This window comes from Rissa tridactyla, chromosome 1, assembly GCF_028500815.1.
Source record: "Rissa tridactyla isolate bRisTri1 chromosome 1, bRisTri1.patW.cur.20221130, whole genome shotgun sequence".
Taxonomy (NCBI): Eukaryota; Metazoa; Chordata; class Aves; order Charadriiformes; family Laridae; genus Rissa; species Rissa tridactyla.
The window spans coordinates 120588185-120607750 of NC_071466.1; the positions used below are offsets into that span (position 1 = coordinate 120588185).

Genomic DNA, 19566 nt, shown 5'->3' on the forward strand with positions numbered 1-19566 from the left:
AGGGTAACTCCACATATATCACCTATGAAATACTTTGCTCATACCAGACCTATACCACACTTATTCCTGCACCTACAAAAGCAGTAAATAATCAAAAAAGGAAAAAACACTGGGAGTTGTAGAACTTGCATTTGGAAATTGCTGTGAAGGAGCCATACATAAGCCCCATTCCTTTTATTTCTTCTGCACAATTTCTTCTGTCAGTCTTCATCTGCAACTGGAATCCTTTAGTTTGCGATATAAATATTACTTGACAAGCAGGATCTATTCTAGAGGTGCTCTATAATTTTGGAGCTTGGCTGGCCTCTGAGCTTTTGTATTTACTTGCAGCAGAATTTAATTAGAAGCAGATTTAATTGACAAATATACTAACACAGATTTTGTTAAGCTTTCTTAGTCACAGAAAGCTAAACTTTCTATGGGGCTCAGTTCTTTAGTTCTTTTGAGTGAAGTAAGAAATATTTAAGAAATCCAATGAGGCCTTAGGTACAGATTCATAGCAAGTGTTGGTCTTCAGGAACATTGCCCTTCATTCCACTTTTTTGAATCTGAACATCACAAAACCCTTTCTTCTTTTCATTCTGCTATCTGTACTTTTAGGACACTACTTTTTTCTTTTAAAGCATGCCTCAGAATGACATTGCAGAGCTTTACAAGAACATAATGTTAAAGTAGAAACAATATATTTGTAATGTTTGAAGGCCTGCAGAAAAATAATCCATAAAGCTACCAGCATATTCAGAAGACACAAATAGAATGATGCATTATGTGGTATATGGATGTAAAATTATGAAAATGGTGGGAAAAGTTAAAAGAACTTTACTTATTTTGGTTAGAGCAAAAAAGGCAGTGAATTCTGTGTTTTCAGCCCCAGTCTATGTATTTTGAGCCTTGCTTTCTTAGGTCTTGCTGGCATGTATAAAGAGTCTTCAGTGGCTCTTTAAGATCCAAATTTATTTGTCATCGCAGTTATTTATAAAAGGTGACAGTGTTAGACGCTGATGTGTCTAACAGAGAAACTGATCTCTGTAACTCTGAATTCTTGGCATTGTTGAAACTTTGGTATTTCTAGCGAAATTTGTGGTAATATGATGGAACAGAGCACTGTTCTTTAAAAAGTTAAATAACTCCTTAAAATGTAATGAAAATAGTATCGAGTCCATGTTTGGTCACATTTTGCAGGGATTAACATGGTTTAGTGAGTCATTTGTTTTCTAGTTGTTTTCTTTCTGACAAAGTACTGGTGGTTTTGTTTTTTCGCAATCAATCACTTGCAAATTCTTGCTGACAGAATTAGCAGCAAGGTGGTTATAGGGTACTTGATGTTACGCATCAAGCCCTTTCCTGTTTCATGAAAGATGAAAGGTATCTGTAGGAAGAGAAGAAGGAAGACTAAATTGATCCTTAAGGAAAAGTAACCACAAATAACAAGCATTTCCAATGTTTCCATCCCACAGAAATTTCAAACCAGTGTAGCCCTCTGCCATGCCATAAAGATGGATATAAGGATTGCATAGACGGACAAGCCAAATACACATGTGTCTGTAAACCAGGATGGCAAGGAGAGAAATGTGAAGAAGGTATAGTCTCTAATCTCATCATGTTGTTAGTTCTTAGGGACACAATTATAGTTGTACCGTTATTGAATAGCATCAGATCGTTAAGTATACCCACAGTTGGTCTATGAATGCCTTCCCCTTAGCAGAGATTTTTATTTTGTTTTCTTTCCAGATATAAATGAATGTGAAGACTTAAATGGAGGTTGTAGCCAACGCTGTTCTAATTTACCTGGAAGCTACCGTTGCTTATGTGAAGATGGCTACTTCATGCATTCAAATAAACGGGATTGCGGAGGTAGGAAGTGAGACTTAAGGAGGACACCATTACATGACAGTACATGGCCTGTTGACTAGAGAGGAAAGACTTTAGTCCAGTAGTTTCATAAATGCTCTAAGTCAGCACAGGCTTGCATTGCCTCTGAAAGATGCAGTCCTGCTTCACCCTGGCCACTCATTCCACCTACAGCCTTACACCGCTGCAAACATTCGTGCAACTGTATAGTGAACCAGATCAAGGATCTGAGGTTAGTTAAAACCAATTCAGGAAATAAAAAAAAAAAAAAGAGCAAAAGAAGAAGAAAAGAGACTATAATGTTAGATTCTGTTTCATTACTAGAGCTCTGTAAAGCTTGTTTTGGTCACTAACCAATTTCACATACCCTTTAAGCATGCTGAAAAAAGAGTCTAGAGTGGTGCGACCAGCTAACAGTGTAACCATGGAAATTCTGTCTGGTAAACACTGCACTGGTTTAGGCTGGATCACTCCTAATTAGTGATGCTGCTCTTTTGGGAGTTTGAAGTTCATTGGAGAAGAAACTATTAATGAATCTGAAAATGCTCTTAATGGAGAAAAAGATTTGTCTTCTACTCACCCAGCACAATTTTTTTTCTGTACATGCTTGTGTCTGTTATTATTGGCCATGACCTGTGCACTTCATTCCATTCCAGGTAAAGACAGTGTATTAACATAATTAGCAATTCTTACTGTATAGTTAGAAAAAAAATACAACCTCATTCCATTTTAATGTCATATATTTGATGCTGAATTATGCTGACAGTTTTGGATAATGTTAAATTCTGTAAGAGGCCAGACCTGAGGGCCTGCTGTCATTTCCTTTTTTTTTTTTGTTTGGAATGCATAATTTCCAAAGAAATTCCAGAAGAACAGAAGATTGCTGTTTTGTCAAAAAGGGCAAGTAGATAAGTTGTAATTCTTGGAAAGATACTGGAAAATTGGTTAAAAAATAATCAAAGATAAAAATACAGCAATGTACATTGGTACCTAGAGTACTAGTTCGATCATTTGATAAGCTGGATTTAAGTGTTTCATTACATCCACCTACAAAATTATAGACCTAGGAGTTTGGAGTATACGTGGTAACTATAGAAAAGTAGGCTGAATTCAGGACAGCTTTGACTTAAAAAGTGTCAAGCTGTCAATATCAAGCTTGCTGGAATCCTAACAAGCCAGTGGCAGAATCTGTTCTTCCCATGCAGCACCATCTCCACAACTACTACAAAATCACAGAGAAAACAAGAATGATCCCTGCACATACAAGCAGGAATTGAAATGCTACCAGGGATCTGATCTTTTTCTGTCTACCAGACATTTAGTAAGATTGATACTATATGCTGCATCCAGTTGTCACGTCTGCATTTTGAAAATGACATTGAAAAATTGGAAACAACACAGAAGATAGACAGTAAAATGGTTTGAGGGATGAAGAGACAGTGAGGGACTCGAACGCCTGTCAGCATAGCCAGTTAAAAGACAATTGTGACATGAATTGATCATAGCATGTAAGAAACTGATAGGATTATCTCTTGTCTTCCTGGATGTCTTTTTCTAAGATAGGATTTTACCGTGCAGCCTGGTTTAGCTTATAGGAAATTTGCAGACTGTTTCTCTCTCTGCCTTCCTGGACATGCATCCCTTTTCATGTTATCCATAGGACACATGAGAGAATGAGAAAGGCAGGCAGGCAGAGAATTTGTTTTTCACTGAGGGCATGCCGAAGTGCCTTTTAGAGACCTCTGGAAATCATTATGTCTATAGCTATAGTCTGTTATGGAAGCATAATAAACCTAGCAAGAAAGAGACAGTTTGCCAGCCTCACTTAGTTTGCACAGTTTTGTGCAATATATATAGTTAGGAAATATGGATATAGTTTATATATATAGTTAGGAATATATATATATATATATAAAAAATATATATATAAAAATATATATAAAATATATATAGTTAGGAATATATAGTTAGGAAAAATGGTATGTGAGAGGGCAACTTACTTTTAATAACTTGTTTGTATTTCTAGATATAAATGAATGTGTGTTACATCCAAACATCTGTGGGACAGCCATCTGTAAGAACACCCTGGGGAAATATGAATGTGAATGTGCTGAAGGCTACACATATAATTCAACTTCCAAGAACTGTGAAGGTAGGCCTTTCCCGCCCTTTTCTCTTTCTTTTGTCTTCCTTTTTGTTTTTTTTCTTTATTTTTTGTTTTTAATCCACTGCTATACCAAACTTTCAGAGGTTCAGTCAGGCTATATTACATGTAGTGTATATAGTTGCAATGACTTACTCCCAGCCGTTGGAGGGTTTTACAGTACACTTCCGTGTCCTACTGTATGCCAGATAACTTTCTCAGTTCATGGGAGCTCTCCTGTCCCACTGTAGAGAGGACTTTCTGCCCGAGCTCTCTAACAGCTGGGATGTTTCTTTCAGGTAACTTGGAGCAACGTGTTGAGGATCCGGACGTTACTAGAGTGTCTTGTACCTTGTTTTTAAGCATCATTACAGTTACAAGGATGGAACATTTGATGTCAGTTGGTTTAATATATACCCCCTAATTCAAGACAAGTTATAGCAAAAGCAATTAAAAGTACTTGGCAATTCCGAACTGGGCAAGACAGTTAGGAAGATTTATAAAGAGGCAGTCATCAGAAATGAAAACCATAATTAATCAAGTTTTCTCAAAAAGCTAAAAAGCTTGTCTTTATCCATCTGGTAGGCTGTTTAGATGCTTATTTAGCCCTCATGGCCCGGGGCTCAGTCTCTGTCCTTTGTATGTCCTTAGATCTCAGATATTGGAAAGAGCTTTTCACTGGGATCATTGAATTCCATTTAAAATAATATTCAAGCGTCTAATCCTTCCTCAGGGTATCTAGTTATGCTAGAAAGTAACAGCATTAGAGTGAACTGATCTCCATTCTAGGCTGGAAGTGACAGCATGACACTTGTATAGAAGATTTTGTATAAAGACCCCCCCATTTAAAATAAAAAAAGTTCCTAAATATCCAGAAAAGGAGCTATGAAAAAAGGAACTCCACCAAAAGAATCCTTCCTCATGAATATTCTGTTCTGAAATGAAAATCTGTAAGAAAGAACTTCAAGACAAAGTTCTGTAACAATTATGGCAAAGTTGAAAAGTACTGATAGCGAGTGGTAAAGCAGCAAGGAGCCATTCATGCACGGGCTGTCATAAAATAACTTTTTCAAGTATTGAAAGTATTTGCGTAACTGTCCTAGAAAGTATTCTATTTCTATGTTCTTGTTAAAGTTTCTGTTTAGTACACACATCAGAAATTAAATTTCAGCTGTAGAAGAGAAATATAAGCTCTTACAGTTTTACTATGAAGGGAAATTTTCTACATTGGCAGTTTAAGAAAAATACATCAGTGACTGATTTTTATTTTAAATGCTGCCTTTATGTTATTGCTCTAACGGACACAAAAGTAGCTTCTTGCTGGCTATGAATCTTTTGCTCCATGGCTTTTCATGCAGTTTTTGCGTGACAAAGCTTTGCATAGTGGTAATGATTACATATTGAGATGTCTTTTTGTCCAGTTACTGTGGGATTAAAATGTTACTGACAATTTTGTCAGTGTGGACTGAAATGAGAAAAACTTCACAGTAATTAATCTAATTCTCTCTCCTCTTCATACTTTCTGCATATACATGGCTTACATCAAATTGAATTTAAGTATTATTTTTCTTCTGAAACACAAGTTCCAGAAGGTTGCAAGATGAGGACATTAAAACGAGCAAAGCCTTACCTCCTAGAAGGAGGATTATACCGATAAGCTTTCAGACCTTGTTGTAACCACATTAAATGAGTCACCAAATCCTGTCTAAGGACAGGATTGTGCAGACTGACAGGAATGTAGCCTTACAGAAATAATGAATGACATTAGCTTTTCATTGTCATAGTCGTGTAGGTGGCCAAATTCAATTATGCTTATTAGAAAAAATCAGGCTTACATACATTTATGCACAACTATCTCTATGATGACAGAGACAATTAGAGTAGAATAGAAGAGGGTTTGGGTTTTTTCTTCACCCATTCCTAGGAGAATATTGCTACAGTTCTTCATCCCCACCCTTTAGGAGGCACTATCAGTAGGAGGATATCTGTAGAGTCCAGTCTTTGTTTCATAGAATACATACAATTTTAGATACAGGATTTGATTATCTTACCACCACTTTTGTAATTTCAAACACCTTGCCAAAAAAAAAAAAAAAGGGGGTAGTGGGAAATAAGTAAGTAAGCTTATAGTGCTAGAGGGGTCTGTCTTGTAGTCAGTATTAAGGAGGCAAACCTAGCTGAACCCGAATTTTAAAGAATTACCTAAGTTTTGGCATGTTTTTCCCCATATTATTCTTTCTTCTCTGAAGGGGAAACTTCTCTTAAAGAAGTGACTGAACCAGTTAAATAGCATGGAGTATGTCTGTATTTCAGGTATTAGTCCCTTCCTAGCATGTAGTCTAGAAATTTGAGACAAGAAATCAGGGTTTCCCGTTCCCACATTAATTGTTCAAAACACACAAAACCTGCCCCTGCATTCATGCTCTGGGAAAATCACCATTTTTCCCTAGCATTATATAGAGTGGCTGCCTTCTAGGACATGGTATGCAGCTCATTTGTAGCCAATTTTATCATATCTTAGCAAGTTATCCACAGCAAGCTATTTTAGCCTTCCACTGAAACAGCTGTATGAACCCAGGATGCTGCTCAGATTCATGGGTTTGTGTGAATAGCTTTTACTGACTATTTTATGATGTGGAACTGACATTTGGACAGATCTGTGGGAAGCCTTTGAAATAGCTCAAACAAACATGCAAAGATGCTGACTGCAACTTGGAAGAAAAAAAAGCAGGATAATTATAGCATAAATGGTTAAAACAAACCTCCAAAAAACGTAGTCCACTCCAGCCTGTGCATGTCAGTGTTTTTGTAGCAGGACGATTAGCTCCACACAGGGAGATCCTGCCATTTGGACCGATCAGGGGTTCCAGAATATCTGATGAGGAAGGAGAATTCATACCTATCCAAGAAGCTTGCCTGTCCCTCTGCTGCTATAGCACACTCTGGAGAGAGACCTTACCCTTGAGCAGTAGGTTCATTTTGGGTAATGGAAATTTACACCCCCACAAGACTGGTGCAGGTCTCTGAGTAATTGATTTAACGATAGAAATTTCATTTGTCAACCTGTGTGATAAGCTTTCATAACAACTTCATAAGTTTCTGTTTGTCAGCAGGCCCTGGGCCTGAGGAACATACTCAAAATTAACTGCTGCTTTTGGATTTTGTCATTGCCTCATTTGCATGTTTGCTAGGATGCAAAAACAACAGTGACAAATGCAGCTTCACGTTGTAACGCATCATCCTATAGTCTTAGTTTTAAATAGACGTCAGATTGCCAGGCACCAGAAATTATTAGGAAGTGACTTTCACAGCAGAATCCCTTTCACCAAGCTGAGCTTGCATCTGCTAGGTTAGACAACCCCCATCAAGACCATAAGCAATTTAATGATTTCGAAATGGAAAGGAGTATGCATGCCAAACGAAAGAGTAAGAGGTAATCTCTCGTAGCTGGAGGAAGTGGAGGGGTCAATCAGTTGCACGTATGCATCAGCAAAGTATTTCTTAACAGCTGACCAAATACTGCCATGTGACTAATGCGCGAGCATTATCTTCGAAGCATATAGAAAGAAGTTTGAATAAGACTCCAAAATATACACTTAGATGTTGCAATCCACCCTGGTATATTACTCCCCTAAGTAGTACTACAGGTGACAGAGGCCAAAATGAATGAAATAGGAATTAAACCATAAGTAGAGGGTTGGTAATTTAGAGTTGCAGGTGTCTGCATGCATATATACACTTTTTAATAGGACGGCTTTCTCAAATCTGAACAAGGATAAAACTCTTAACACATGCAAACATTCACCTCTGAAGAGACTGTAATCATGACACAGTCACAATTTAATTTATATGCTCATTATTCAAAACTAATTCAAGTTATGAGTATGCAACACAAAACATTTGCAAAATGTCAGATCAACTTGAACAAACATTCTGCACAAACAAACTGTATTTCTATATTAACAATTCCTTTTACTTACTTAGCTGACATTTTGGATAGATGAAGCACTTGAAGGCATATAGAGCAGCAAAATTTCCTATGTAACCTTTTCTGCAGCTACGTACCTAAGACCAGTTAGAGACTGAACAATCCAAAAAGCCAGTCACCAACTCTCCAGTTAGATTTTAGGAACTGTCTTCCAATATGTATCAAACTGTTCCCCGGAACAGGAAAACGTGATGGCAACACTTGCTGGTCAAAGGTCTTCCACGTGTCTTTAAGACCCAGCGTATCCTCGGAGAACCCTCCTGGGGCCGGCAGTGGAACCGTGTACAGAGCAGTTCATTTGAACTCACTGTTCATAGAAGTACCATAATCTTAAAGCAGAGAACTCCCACGTTGTTTCTTTTCCTGTACCTCATCCCCTTGCAGGAGAGAGAGCTCTTCTAGTGAAATGGAAGCAAAGATGTGGTGGAGCTGGCTATAGAGTGCTACTGCCATGTTGGCACAGCTTGAATATGCTACAGACTTCTGTATTGCATCCTGTGCCTTTCAGTGGAATGCCTAGGACGCTTGGTAGGCTTCTAGCATGCAGTGCAATCATTCTTAAACTTGCTAAGCTAGCTCAAAATGGCATTGAAACTCTTTCCAAAAAGAGGAGGAGGAAAACCTCACTGCTATGCAGCAGGAGATGGTTTCCAGCTTGACAGCAGAGGTAAACTATCATTCTGGAGCTGATAGAAATGACTTGGAAGAGTCCTCAGTAGTTCATGCAAAGAGTGAACATGCAAGTTGGTATCAAATAGACCAGCCTATATAAAGGGCCATCCAGCTTCTGAAGATCAGAGGGTAGAATGGGAGATGAGTGGAAGAAGTTAGAGGTGAAGCAAACACCGGCAGAAGACTGTATTTGAATCCTGTAGCTTACACAGCCACACATCAGATTGCCATGTCAGCAGGAGAAGTGACACAGCGTGTGGCTGGAGCTTGCGCAGAGCTTTAGTTCTGGCTGTATTTGCTGCAGTACAGGGGAGTACAGCTTTTTCTTCTGATAAGATCATGTATGAGGGAGTGTTAAGTCTGAGCACAGACCCCTTGCACTGATAACTTAGAGCAAAGGTGAGGAAGGGGAAATATTTTAGTAATAGGGAACTCTTCAGCCAAACATGACACCAGTTTCCTCAGCTTATTAATGAATTGCTGGCCATTTAAACAATGTAGAAACTACTAGCACTTGGTGGTAAAGCAGCTTGCCCATGATGGTTAACTGCAGCAGAGGTAGGACTCAGAATAGCATCCACAAACTGTTAAACATAGTATCTTGTTTTGGAAGGAGATTGTGCATGCTCACTACAAAGTAATAGTTTCTCCAGTAAGGTTTTGGTATTTTGGTTTTTTGTCTTTTTTTTTCTTGTTGTTTGATTGGTTTTGTTTTTTGTTTTTTTTCCTTGTCTTCTCTCCTGCCCCAAGCAACAGAAAAAAAAGTACTTTAATCTTTAAAAAAACCCTAGCAAAGTATAAAACAGATTTTTAAATGCACACATTAGTACAAAATCCTTTATTCCCACTAGAAGGACTGTTTTTTGTTGGGGTTTTTTTTGTTGTTGTTTGTTTGTTTTTCTTCAAAACAAGTATTGCAGTTTCTTTGATTTGAGGCCTAAAAATCATGCTCATTAGAGTCTCTTTATCCAGGAGAGAGTTTGTTTGTTTCCTTAATAGGAATGTAACAGTTACATTGGCCTTTTACACAGCCTTTAATTCCTAAATTATTTACTGTGTACAGCCTGCTAAATAGAAAATTAGGTTCCTTTAGTTTGTTTAGCTTATTCGCAGATGAAGTCAGATTGGTCTCCATGAATAGATGCTGTCTGAAACTTAGTTAGTTATGATATTATTGTATATTATTTTAAAAAGGTATTTTGCCTTGAGATTGTTTTATGTGAATAAAGCATGTCCTTTCTCCACATACTTGCCATACTCTAAGTTCTTATGACATCTATAGGTAAAGGAAGAGGTCTGACCCAGAATGGCATTTCTGCCATAAATACTAGTGATTTATTGAGGTCTCTTACAGTAATTCAGCCACCTCACAGCTCAGCTTCTTACTGCACCACAAATCAGACCAGCTAATCTAATAGGCCTCTATTAGATTGCTGGGTCCTATACACCCAGCAGGTAACTCCGCATTGTAAATTTTGCATAGGAGACATCTGTTAGCATCAGTGTAGCTTAGCAGCAGTCACCTGTTGGATTCATGTTATGCCAGAGAACCCACCTAGTCCATTATTCCATTAATTTATTGTGTTAGTTTTTAGTCCGTGCCATGAATAATCTGAATAAAACTTTCTGTATGCATCCATTTCTCCTAGATATTGATGAATGTTCCGAAAATGTTTGTGCTCAACTCTGTGTAAACTCTCCAGGGAGTTATAGCTGCTATTGTGATGGCAAGAAAGGGTTCAAGCTCTCTAAGGACATGAAGAATTGTGAGGTAAAACTGTACTATGTAAAATTCCACGTGGGAAATCACAAAGTTGGATATTTCTTGATGACAGGATAAATTAGATTAAGGAAAATAGGAAGCTATTTGAGAACTGATTCTAAAATTGCTGAAAAAGTGCTGGGGACTCTGAGCCGTGGTTTGGCTCACAAAGCAGACCCGCTAGGGATTTGGATGCCATTCAGTTCATGCATGCTCGTTTACAGGAATCCTGTCAAGAGAAGCTTGCCTTAGCCAGTCTTCTTTTATTCCCTGCTGCTTCCAAAATAAGACCCAGCGTTCTCCTATCAAACAAGTAATTTCTGTTACGCTTACTCAGAGGCAGAATACTCCATTTGTCCATATGTTCCCAGGTTTTCCTTAGACTGCACAAAAGTTTTCACTCTTTCAGAATTACTCTAGGCTTTGCCTGTCAAGTTTAAAAAAACGGGGTTGTTTTCCACAGTTCTCATCTGCTGTAGCTTGAGAAAAAGCACCTAGTAATGCTTGCCAGTTGAAGAACATCTCACAGCCTAAATCAGATGTTCTTGCTAGTTTGAAAATTTACACCGCTTATTAGTGGAAAGTTTGAAACTCTGCAGAATCCCAGTACAAGGATTTTCTTGCGAGTGGTTCTCTGTATACTTTGAAAGGTTCAGGCAGGCTGAGACTTGTTATGTGAGGTGACCTCAGATAACTGCCAACAAAAAACCACCCCAAACACAGTTTAACAAAATTGGGCTTGAACAGTAGGAACAAGGTCTGATGCAAGTTCTAGCACATACTTATTAGATCTTGTTTGTACTTCCTGAAATATCTGAACAACATTTGCAGTCATATTTCATTTTGCTTACTCATGAAATAGGAAGAGCATCTTCTAGCCTCATTACATTTTATTTTTCGTACTGTTGTTCAAAAGTGATTAAACTATCTATCTCAAGTTAGTTTCAGGCCTTTCAATTGAAAAAAAATATAATTTAATCAGCTGAAAATACGTGCAGTCCAAAGACCGGTGACACTAGCAGACATAAAATGAAGTAGCCATAAAATTCAGGATGAACACCTGTACATTTAATGGAACTGCTACATCGTGAATACAGAAGTTGGACTTTGGGAACTGCCTTATTATCTTTTACCAAAGTACAGCACATCTTGAGAACAGAAAAGCCCTTAACACCTCTTCTTGATCATTCTCTTCTGTAGAACTACTAAACTGCTACCATATAGAAGATATGCAAGGGCTGTTTTGAGGGATAACTTTACATCAGAGACATTTAGGCTCCTACTAGTCAGTGAGACAGGTGCTCTAAACCACATTTGAAAAGAGTCTTCCCACCTCTCCCCACATGCAGAGCCTAGCTCCCTGTACCTAAAGGAGATCCGAGTGCTTTACTTTTAAAACAAAACTGTAGATATTTCTTTAATTATAACATCACAGTTTCAGAAGAGAAAGAAGTCATGCCTTAGAATGGATACCTGACATTTGTTTACTGAATATTTTACTAGTTTAAACTTGCACTACACACAAAGTAGACATTATTCCCGGATATAAACGTCTTTGTTTAAAACTTCAAGTAGATGAATACCTGAAAGAATAAGCACCATTTTCCCTCCTCTCATTGCAGCTGCATTTGGCTGACTGTGATTACTCACATTTGTCTAGAGCATTAGGATGAATTCCAGTTTTACACAGTGTTGTAGGCCTTTCAGTTGCCACAAATAATACCTAGAACTTCTTTTACAGTTTACCTGAGAATGTAGTCTTAAGAGATTCATATCCCCACTAAAAGTTCTCAGAAATATTAAACCAGTGCTATTCCATCAGGAATTGTGGTGCTGATTTCATAAACATTCCTTTCCAGAGCTCAAATAGGACAAGTACATTCAAGGAACAGCCAGATAGAAACATTTTCTATTAATCTGTTACTTAATCCACTTGTAAATTCTTACTTTTTATTCCAGATAAATGATTCTAGTAGTACCAGAGATTGTTCAGCTATGAGTAGTTGTAGATCAATACTGACAAAGAAAATAAAAGGTGATTATTATTTTTTTTATTAAATCTTCTCAAGACACAGCTCTGGCCACATTCACTTCTAACATCTGATCGGGTTTAGATTCCTTTAATAATGGAGCCTGGCAGGACCCTAGTAAGTGAGTGAAAGGAAAGTGCCCGATGGAAGATTTGAATTCTTGATTCAAACACTAAATATTTAAATATTAGTTGCAATCCACCAAAACTGTTTCAACTCGAATTATCCTCCAACAGCTTAAATAAATGGACATTTCAAGCAAAAAGAAAAACACACCCCTTCATTTGTACATAAGTATTCAAGTTTAAAAAAAGAAAAAACAGAGGTAAGCCATTGCTTCAAAAAAAGGACAGGCTAACAGCCAACAATAGGAGTTGCTTCATGAACTATCACAATGCATTAACAGCTTTTTTTATTCTCTACCATTTTCAGTCTGTTACCGCATGTATCCCACTGAACCTTGAAAAGAATTATGAACTGCTTTACTTGGCAGAGCAATTTATAGGAATTCCCGTTCTGTACTTAAAGTTTAAATTGCCAAATGTCACGAGGTAAGCATTTGCTATTGATAAAAGTATGCATTGAAATTATGGACCTTTATTTCTATTAATTTTCTGAGGGTTTAGAAAGAGTGCACTGCATGCATAAATTATATCACCATCTCCCCACTGGTTAAGATACCTTTATATGGAGGTTAACTCAGATTCCTACATATACTAGCACTTAGAGGAAGCTGGAGTCATTTGAAAGTGGACAGGCAGGAGTAATGTGTCTGGAGTCAGTTTACAGCACTACGGTGTCATTGAGCCACCTCATCAGTATAGACAGCAGCTCTTTTACATGGCAAAACTAAAAGGTCAGCAAGTTTCTTCCATATACCCCAGAAGTGGGTACAAGGCAGTAGCAGCTGTGTCCCAGCCAGGAAACAGTGCACAGCTGGGGCAAAACATGCACCATTTGCATTCAGATGTGACCACATCTGTGAATATCAGCGTTGGAGTTGTCCAGCCATCATAGTCCTGGTTCCCACTGCTGTTGGAAGGAGAAGTGTATGGACTGGGAGAAGGAGTTCAAAGAGACACAGATTTGAATGGGCAAAAAAGGAAGAGGATTGAGGGCAGTAAGTTTACCAGGCAGAAGGTCCCATTGGTTTGTGGACAAGAGAGCAAAAATATCAGTGCTTCCTCATGAGAGAAGCTTACTCTTCCCCCGAAGGAAAGAGCAGGGGCGGGGGAAGGTGGGAGGCAATAATATAGATACAGGAAGGCATTTAGAATTCTCGACAAAAAATTCAGATGTTATAGGAAAATAATTACTGTACAACTTCCAGTTATATATGGGATGGCTTTCATTTGGATATTGCTGCTGTTTCACTTTTGCTCTGTGTAGAAGCTGTGACGTGCCACACACATGCTGCTGAGAAACAAAACCAGGCCAATGCTCCCTGCCTGTCCCCCTGCTTCCTTTCACAGGGTGTTCCAAGGACACCAATAGAGCACAGTACCTTGTCTAGAGCACCATCTGTATGATTTCCTTTACAGCTGTCAGAACAATTGTCGACGCGGAAGTTTTGGACAATAACACAACGACCAATGTGATCAGGTTAATGCCACTTTGTTGCTCAGATAGTTCATCTATTATAGGTAATTTGAGTTCCGTATCACGCGTCAACAATTTTCTGATTGGTCGAAGCGCTATGCTTGCAGCAAGCATTATATTTCGATGGGTGCATAAGGCTTGTCCACGTGCTGCTGACTCTGGCAAGCCAGAGTCAGCAGTTGATCGTTACCAGTTTCCTCTTTCTATTGTGCCCGGTGGCGCAAATATCTTCAACTTCCTTCTTGTGGTGGCACATACACTGTTCTTGCTTCAGTGCTGTTCTTCCTCCTTAGAGTTGCACCAGCAACAGATTTTCTGTGCTTGGATTGTTCACAGGGTGACCTCCCTGGACCAGAAAATCCTCCACAAATCCCCCTTTTTCTGTTTGAACAATCCAAGTTTGGTTAACCACTTTCAACACAGCTCGTTTTACACATGACAATCCTACACACACACATATCAAAATGACAAGCGTAATGAATAAAATACGAAGACCCTCCGTCAACAAAGACCTTAACTCTGGTGACAGTTGTCCGAAAACACTCGTGAGCCAATCATCAAAAAACCCTTGATTCTGTTTGATTTTACTGGCGTGTTCTTTCAACCACCGTAATTGTTTATGGATCGACTCGCTATGATCAGACAAGTTCATACAACACATACCTTCAAAATCTTCACATCCATGGCCTTGTGCTAACAACAAAAAATCAATTGCTGCTCTATTTTGTAGCACAGCATGGCGTAAGCTATTTTGATCCTCTAATAATTTTTCAATTATTTCAGTAGTCACATTAGCTTGTTTTTCTGCCCAGCAGGCCAACTTTCCTACTTCATTCAACGCTGCACCAGCTGCTGCTCCTGGTACAAACAAAGACAAAAATATTCTTTCTGTAGTGCTAAGCAAAGTAACTTGATCATTACAGTCTGGTGTTAGGCCTACCGCCCGTTTCCTTCGGGCTGCAGATGCGTTATGCTTTGTGAGATTCGCCCACCAATTTTCCCCTGGCGCCAGCAAGGTGAGTTTACCGAGATAGCACGGACCACCTACGATGTCCTTTGGGATTCCTTGCCAGGCTCGATCGCCACAGATCAAAAACACATTTGGTGGCAGTGCTTTTGGGGTGCCATTGTCTCTTCTCGCACCAAGTGATTGCTGCTCGTTTTGACTTTCGTCTTGCATCAGTAAATATGGTCAAGCCCTTTACCGGGGATTCCGACCTTTGAGGACGCTCCTCAAAAACCTGATTTTGTAAAAGCGGTAAGAGTTTTGAGGTAGGATATGAATTCGTTATTGTTCCAGTAAAATCAGCTAAAGCATATTGAAAAATTTCAGACGAATACAGTAACCAATCCAGATAATCCTGTGTAATTGGTACGTGTACCGTTTGCGGCTTGTTCCCGGTCAAATCGACAACCCTCCTTCGACCTTTTATAACTAGATTTGCAATCATTTCTAACTTTGTACAGACCATGTTCTTAGGCTGATAGGACAAAAATATCCATTCTAACAATTTAAAATCCAAGCCCGCCTGCTGCGCGATGACGGCGCACAAATGCTTCCTATCCTGTCCCGAATTTATGATCACTAACTGTATTGGTGCTTCGAGAACTCGCCGATGGGTGAACCCTGTTAAAATCTTTCCAGTTATTTTATCTAGGGCCTTTTGCTGTGCTTCGTTAATTTTCTAGATTCATTTGCTTCTGTAGATGTTCCTAATAGGAACATTAAAGGGCTGAGATCATCATTCGTGATACCTACAACTGATCGCACTCACTGAATGTTTCCCATCAATTTCTGTACATCTGTTAAGTTTCTAATTTCGGATGTTAATTTAACCTTTTGAGGTCGAACTAGACTTTGTGTAATAATCCAACCAAGATAATTCCAGGGTGACATTTTTTGTACCTTTTCTGGCGTTATCTTGAGGCTCTTCTTTTCCACCATTGAGGTTAACTCCTGCGGTTTTTCTTCTACCTGCATATCTGGGCCTGCCACTAATATGTCATCCATATAGTGATAGACTAATAAAAAGGGATTCTGTTTTTGAAATGGTTGTAAAGCCCAAGTGACAAACATTTGACAGAGTGTGGGTGAATTTTTCATGCCCTGTGGTAATACCACCCAGTGATATCGCTTTGCTGGTTCCCCTTTATTAATGGACAGAACAGTGAATGCAAATTTTTCCACGTCCTCAGGATGTAACGGAATAGTAAAAAAACAATCCTTTAAATCCACAGTAAATACGTTCCAGCCGTTTGGTATCATGGCAGGTGAAGGCAATCCAGGTTGTAGCGCTCCCATGTCCTGCATTACTGCGTTTATGGCTCTAAGATCATGTAACAATCGCCGTTTTCCTGATTTCTTTGGAATAGTAAATATTGGGGTATTCCACGGACTCGTGGACGGCACAATATGACCCGCTTCTAACTGTTCTTGTACTAAGGATTGAATAATTCGCAGCCTATCCTCTTTTAGCGGCCATTGGTCCACCCACACAGGATTACCAGTCGTTCATGTGAGCTTTAATACCAGCTGCTTGACCATGGCCGCTCCTGAAAAGGCGATGTTACCAAACGAGCTCCTAATTGAGAGAGTAAGTCCCTGCTCAACAAGGACACCGGTATTTGCATCACCTAGGGCTTCACTGTGGCTACAGCCCCATCAGAAAAGGCAAAAGAAACAAATGATGCACTGACCATGGTTCTCTGAGAGCCTCCTACCCCAACTACATTGGTTGCGGCAGAAACAAGAGGCCAGTGTGAGGGCCAACTTTTCTCAGAAATCACTGTAACATTAGGCCCCGTATCTATAAGCATGGTTAGGCCTGTGGATGATCCGGAAGGATGGGTCACTGTCACCTTTTCTTCGGGTTTTCCCCGCGTAAGGTCAACCGCTAGCAAAATTTCAGGAGACCTGGTTGACCCAAAACATCCATTACCTCTCCGACGTTCTGTTAATACCTGGGGAACGCATGCTTGAAAAGGTATCAACTGAGCAATTTTTGACCTGCGGGGAATGGTTACAGGGGGAGTTAAAGTATAGACCATGATTTTTATTATCCCGGTATAATCCGCGTCAATTATTCCCGGGATTACAAGATACCCTGCCGAGAAACGGAAGACCGCCCTATTAATAATGCACTTAATCTGTGACCTAGTGGCCCTTGCTGCTCTGAATCGATTAACCTCACAGCAGTAGTGGTTAGAGTGGTATCTACTGCGGTTGCCAGGTCCACCCCTGCGCTTCCTGCGGTGGCTGCTGCGCAGTGGTCCAGGCACCCTGCACTGTCCCCTGTGTTTGTGTCGTCGTGCGAGGAGGACGAGGCGCACTTGTACCCCGGTTTCCCGATCGTCGACATTCTATGGTGTTATGGGTACCGCTTTTACAATCTACGCACCATTTTCCGTCTTGCTGCCTAACTCCCTTTGCTCGACAATCACTTTTGAAATGACCCGTTTTCCCACACCGAAAACAGCGCTTATCCGACTTTCCACCTTTTCGTTTATTCTGTCCAGATTGCGTGGCGATGGCGGCAGCCATCACCGAAGCTTGTTCTTGCGCTAACACCCTGTCAGCTGCTTCTAACATTTGTGCTTGCACCCCGTATAGTGGATCACCCTGCTGTCTTGGAGTAATAGCAGCCTTGTCGCACAGACTTTCCCACTCCTTCCAAAATGTTAATTTTTGTGATGGTTTCAACAACATTTGCACTATTTGCCTGGTGTCATGAGGAGTTAACACATTAGAACCAAAAATATGATCAATTAAAGCTCTAGTGAAAGGAGAACTGAGTCCATACTGTGTGACAGCCTGTTTCACCTCCTTCAATAACTTCCAATCAAAAGGTTCCCATTCCCTCTGTTGGGCAGCATTCGTAAACACTGGATAGGCTGCCGCTTCAAGAAACACTCCTTCCACGGCAGCCTCTTGAATTACCCCTTTCCATCGATTCTGTATTCCCCCTCTATTTTCTCCCCTCCCGTCCACCCCCGTATATGCAGGCGGCGCCGACGGGGCGACAGGAGCAGAAGGGTGAGTGGTAGTTATTCGCGTTTCCAACGCTTCGAGCTTCTTCAGCAGCTCCCAAAATTGATGGTCTCTCAGTCCTTCTGCTTTTTCCCCGCCTCGCGGACTCCCAGGGGACGTTGATCCCGAAGGGGGTAAAGGCGGGAAACCTGCTGTAGCACCCTGTCCTTCGTTCTGATCCTCATCATTCTTATAACTTGCTACCTCTTCTGGAGGTGGAGGGGGAGGAAATTCACTGGTTTTCTGCTCGTTTCCGTCTCCCAGGTTGGTTAGTGTGGGGCCACTAGTTGTCACCGGTGTCAGACCCACAGCATGTCCACCTTTCCCACACCGGCAGCGGGGAGGGGGCGGTATCACACGCCCCGAGCCAAACGTGAACACTGCTGCAGAACCCCCTTGGTCTGAGGTGGTGGTGGAGGCTAATGCTGTGAAAGCAGCAGTTGCGGCAGTACGCTCTGCTTGCATTTCTTTTAACGTTTCCGAGATTAACCTCCACAATGTGGGAAACTTGTGTGCCTCCTTCAGTCCCTTGCTAATTTCATCCCATAATACAGTTCCTATCTTTGACCATGTCTCTGGGATGAAAGGATCACTGACAGTCTCAATCAATCCCCTTGCTCGCGCCCATGCCAGGAGCGCCGTCAGGGTCGGCACATCGTAACTCAGTCCTCTCATAGAGAGCATATGTTGGAGGAGCTTAACTACTGCCTCTTCCTCTTTTGAGAGTGTAGACCCCATCTCCTCCCGGCCGCTCACCTGGCCAGGGCGAGATTCCCGGTAATCTATGCGCTATCAGCGTCTTCCCGAGTGCCGGGGCAGCACTCACCTTTTCCGGCCGCTTTTCCGCCCCTCGTACCCGTCGGTCTCTCGTCGGGTAGTCTGGTCCCAACACCGATCTGAGGGTCCCTGTTCGGGCGCCACTTGTCGATGCGGAAGTTTCGGACAATAACGCAACGACCAATGTGATCAGGTTAATGCCACTTTGTTGCTCAGATAGTTCATCTATTATAGGTAATTTGAGTTCCGTATCACGCGTCAACAATTTTCTGACTGGTTGCAGCGCTATGCTCGCAGCAAGCATTATATTTCGATTGGTGCATAAGGCTTGTCCACGCGCTTGCCAGAGTCAGCAGTTGATCGTTACCAGCTTCCTCTTTCTATTGTGCCTGGTGGCGCAAATATCTTCAACTTCCTTCTTGTGGTGGCACATACACTGTTCTTGCTTCAGTGCTGTTCTTCCTCCTTAGAGTTGTACCAGCAACAGATTTTCTGTGCTTGGATTGTTCACAGGGTGACCTCCCTGGACCAGAAAATCCTCCACAAACAATTGCTAATGATTGTGACCTCTTCATTACTCTTGGACTTCTTCACTGTAGCAGCTGAAATTGCAGTTTTCCTTGACTTACTGACTGAGCAATTTGAGGGTAACACTGGCAGCAGCTGTTGAGCTGGTGATCCCCAGAGCCTCAGAACCTTACAGAAGGACATAAACAT

The 19566-nt window shown here is 40.6% G+C and overlaps 2 protein-coding genes across 2 annotated transcripts in view; one reads left to right on the plus strand and one right to left on the minus strand.

Moving 5' to 3' along the window:
• PROS1 (protein S) overlaps window positions 1–19566 on the plus strand; it is a 41050-nt gene that overhangs the window by 8263 nt on the left and 13221 nt on the right. The window contains exons 5-9 of the mRNA XM_054198990.1: window positions 1458–1580; window positions 1732–1854; window positions 3878–4003; window positions 10304–10425; window positions 12879–12997. Of these exons, the coding sequence (XP_054054965.1) occupies window positions 1458–1580; window positions 1732–1854; window positions 3878–4003; window positions 10304–10425; window positions 12879–12997 (613 nt within the window). The remainder of the gene's footprint in view (window positions 1–1457; window positions 1581–1731; window positions 1855–3877; window positions 4004–10303; window positions 10426–12878; window positions 12998–19566) is intronic.
• On the minus strand, window positions 3849–19204 carry LOC128908556 (uncharacterized). The gene is made up of 2 exons (XM_054198999.1): window positions 14236–19204; window positions 3849–14203 (listed from the first exon to the last, which is right to left on the minus strand). Exon 1 carries the CDS (start codon window positions 18808–18810, stop codon window positions 17260–17262), a length of 1551 nt encoding a protein of 516 aa, XP_054054974.1. The 5' UTR covers window positions 18811–19204; the 3' UTR covers window positions 3849–14203; window positions 14236–17259.

What these genes read in the sequence shown, in the direction of transcription:
- LOC128908556 (XM_054198999.1), bottom strand. Translation starts at nt 18,810, where the DNA reads ATGGGGTCTACACTCTCAAAAGAGGAAGAGGCAGTAGTTAAGCTCCTC.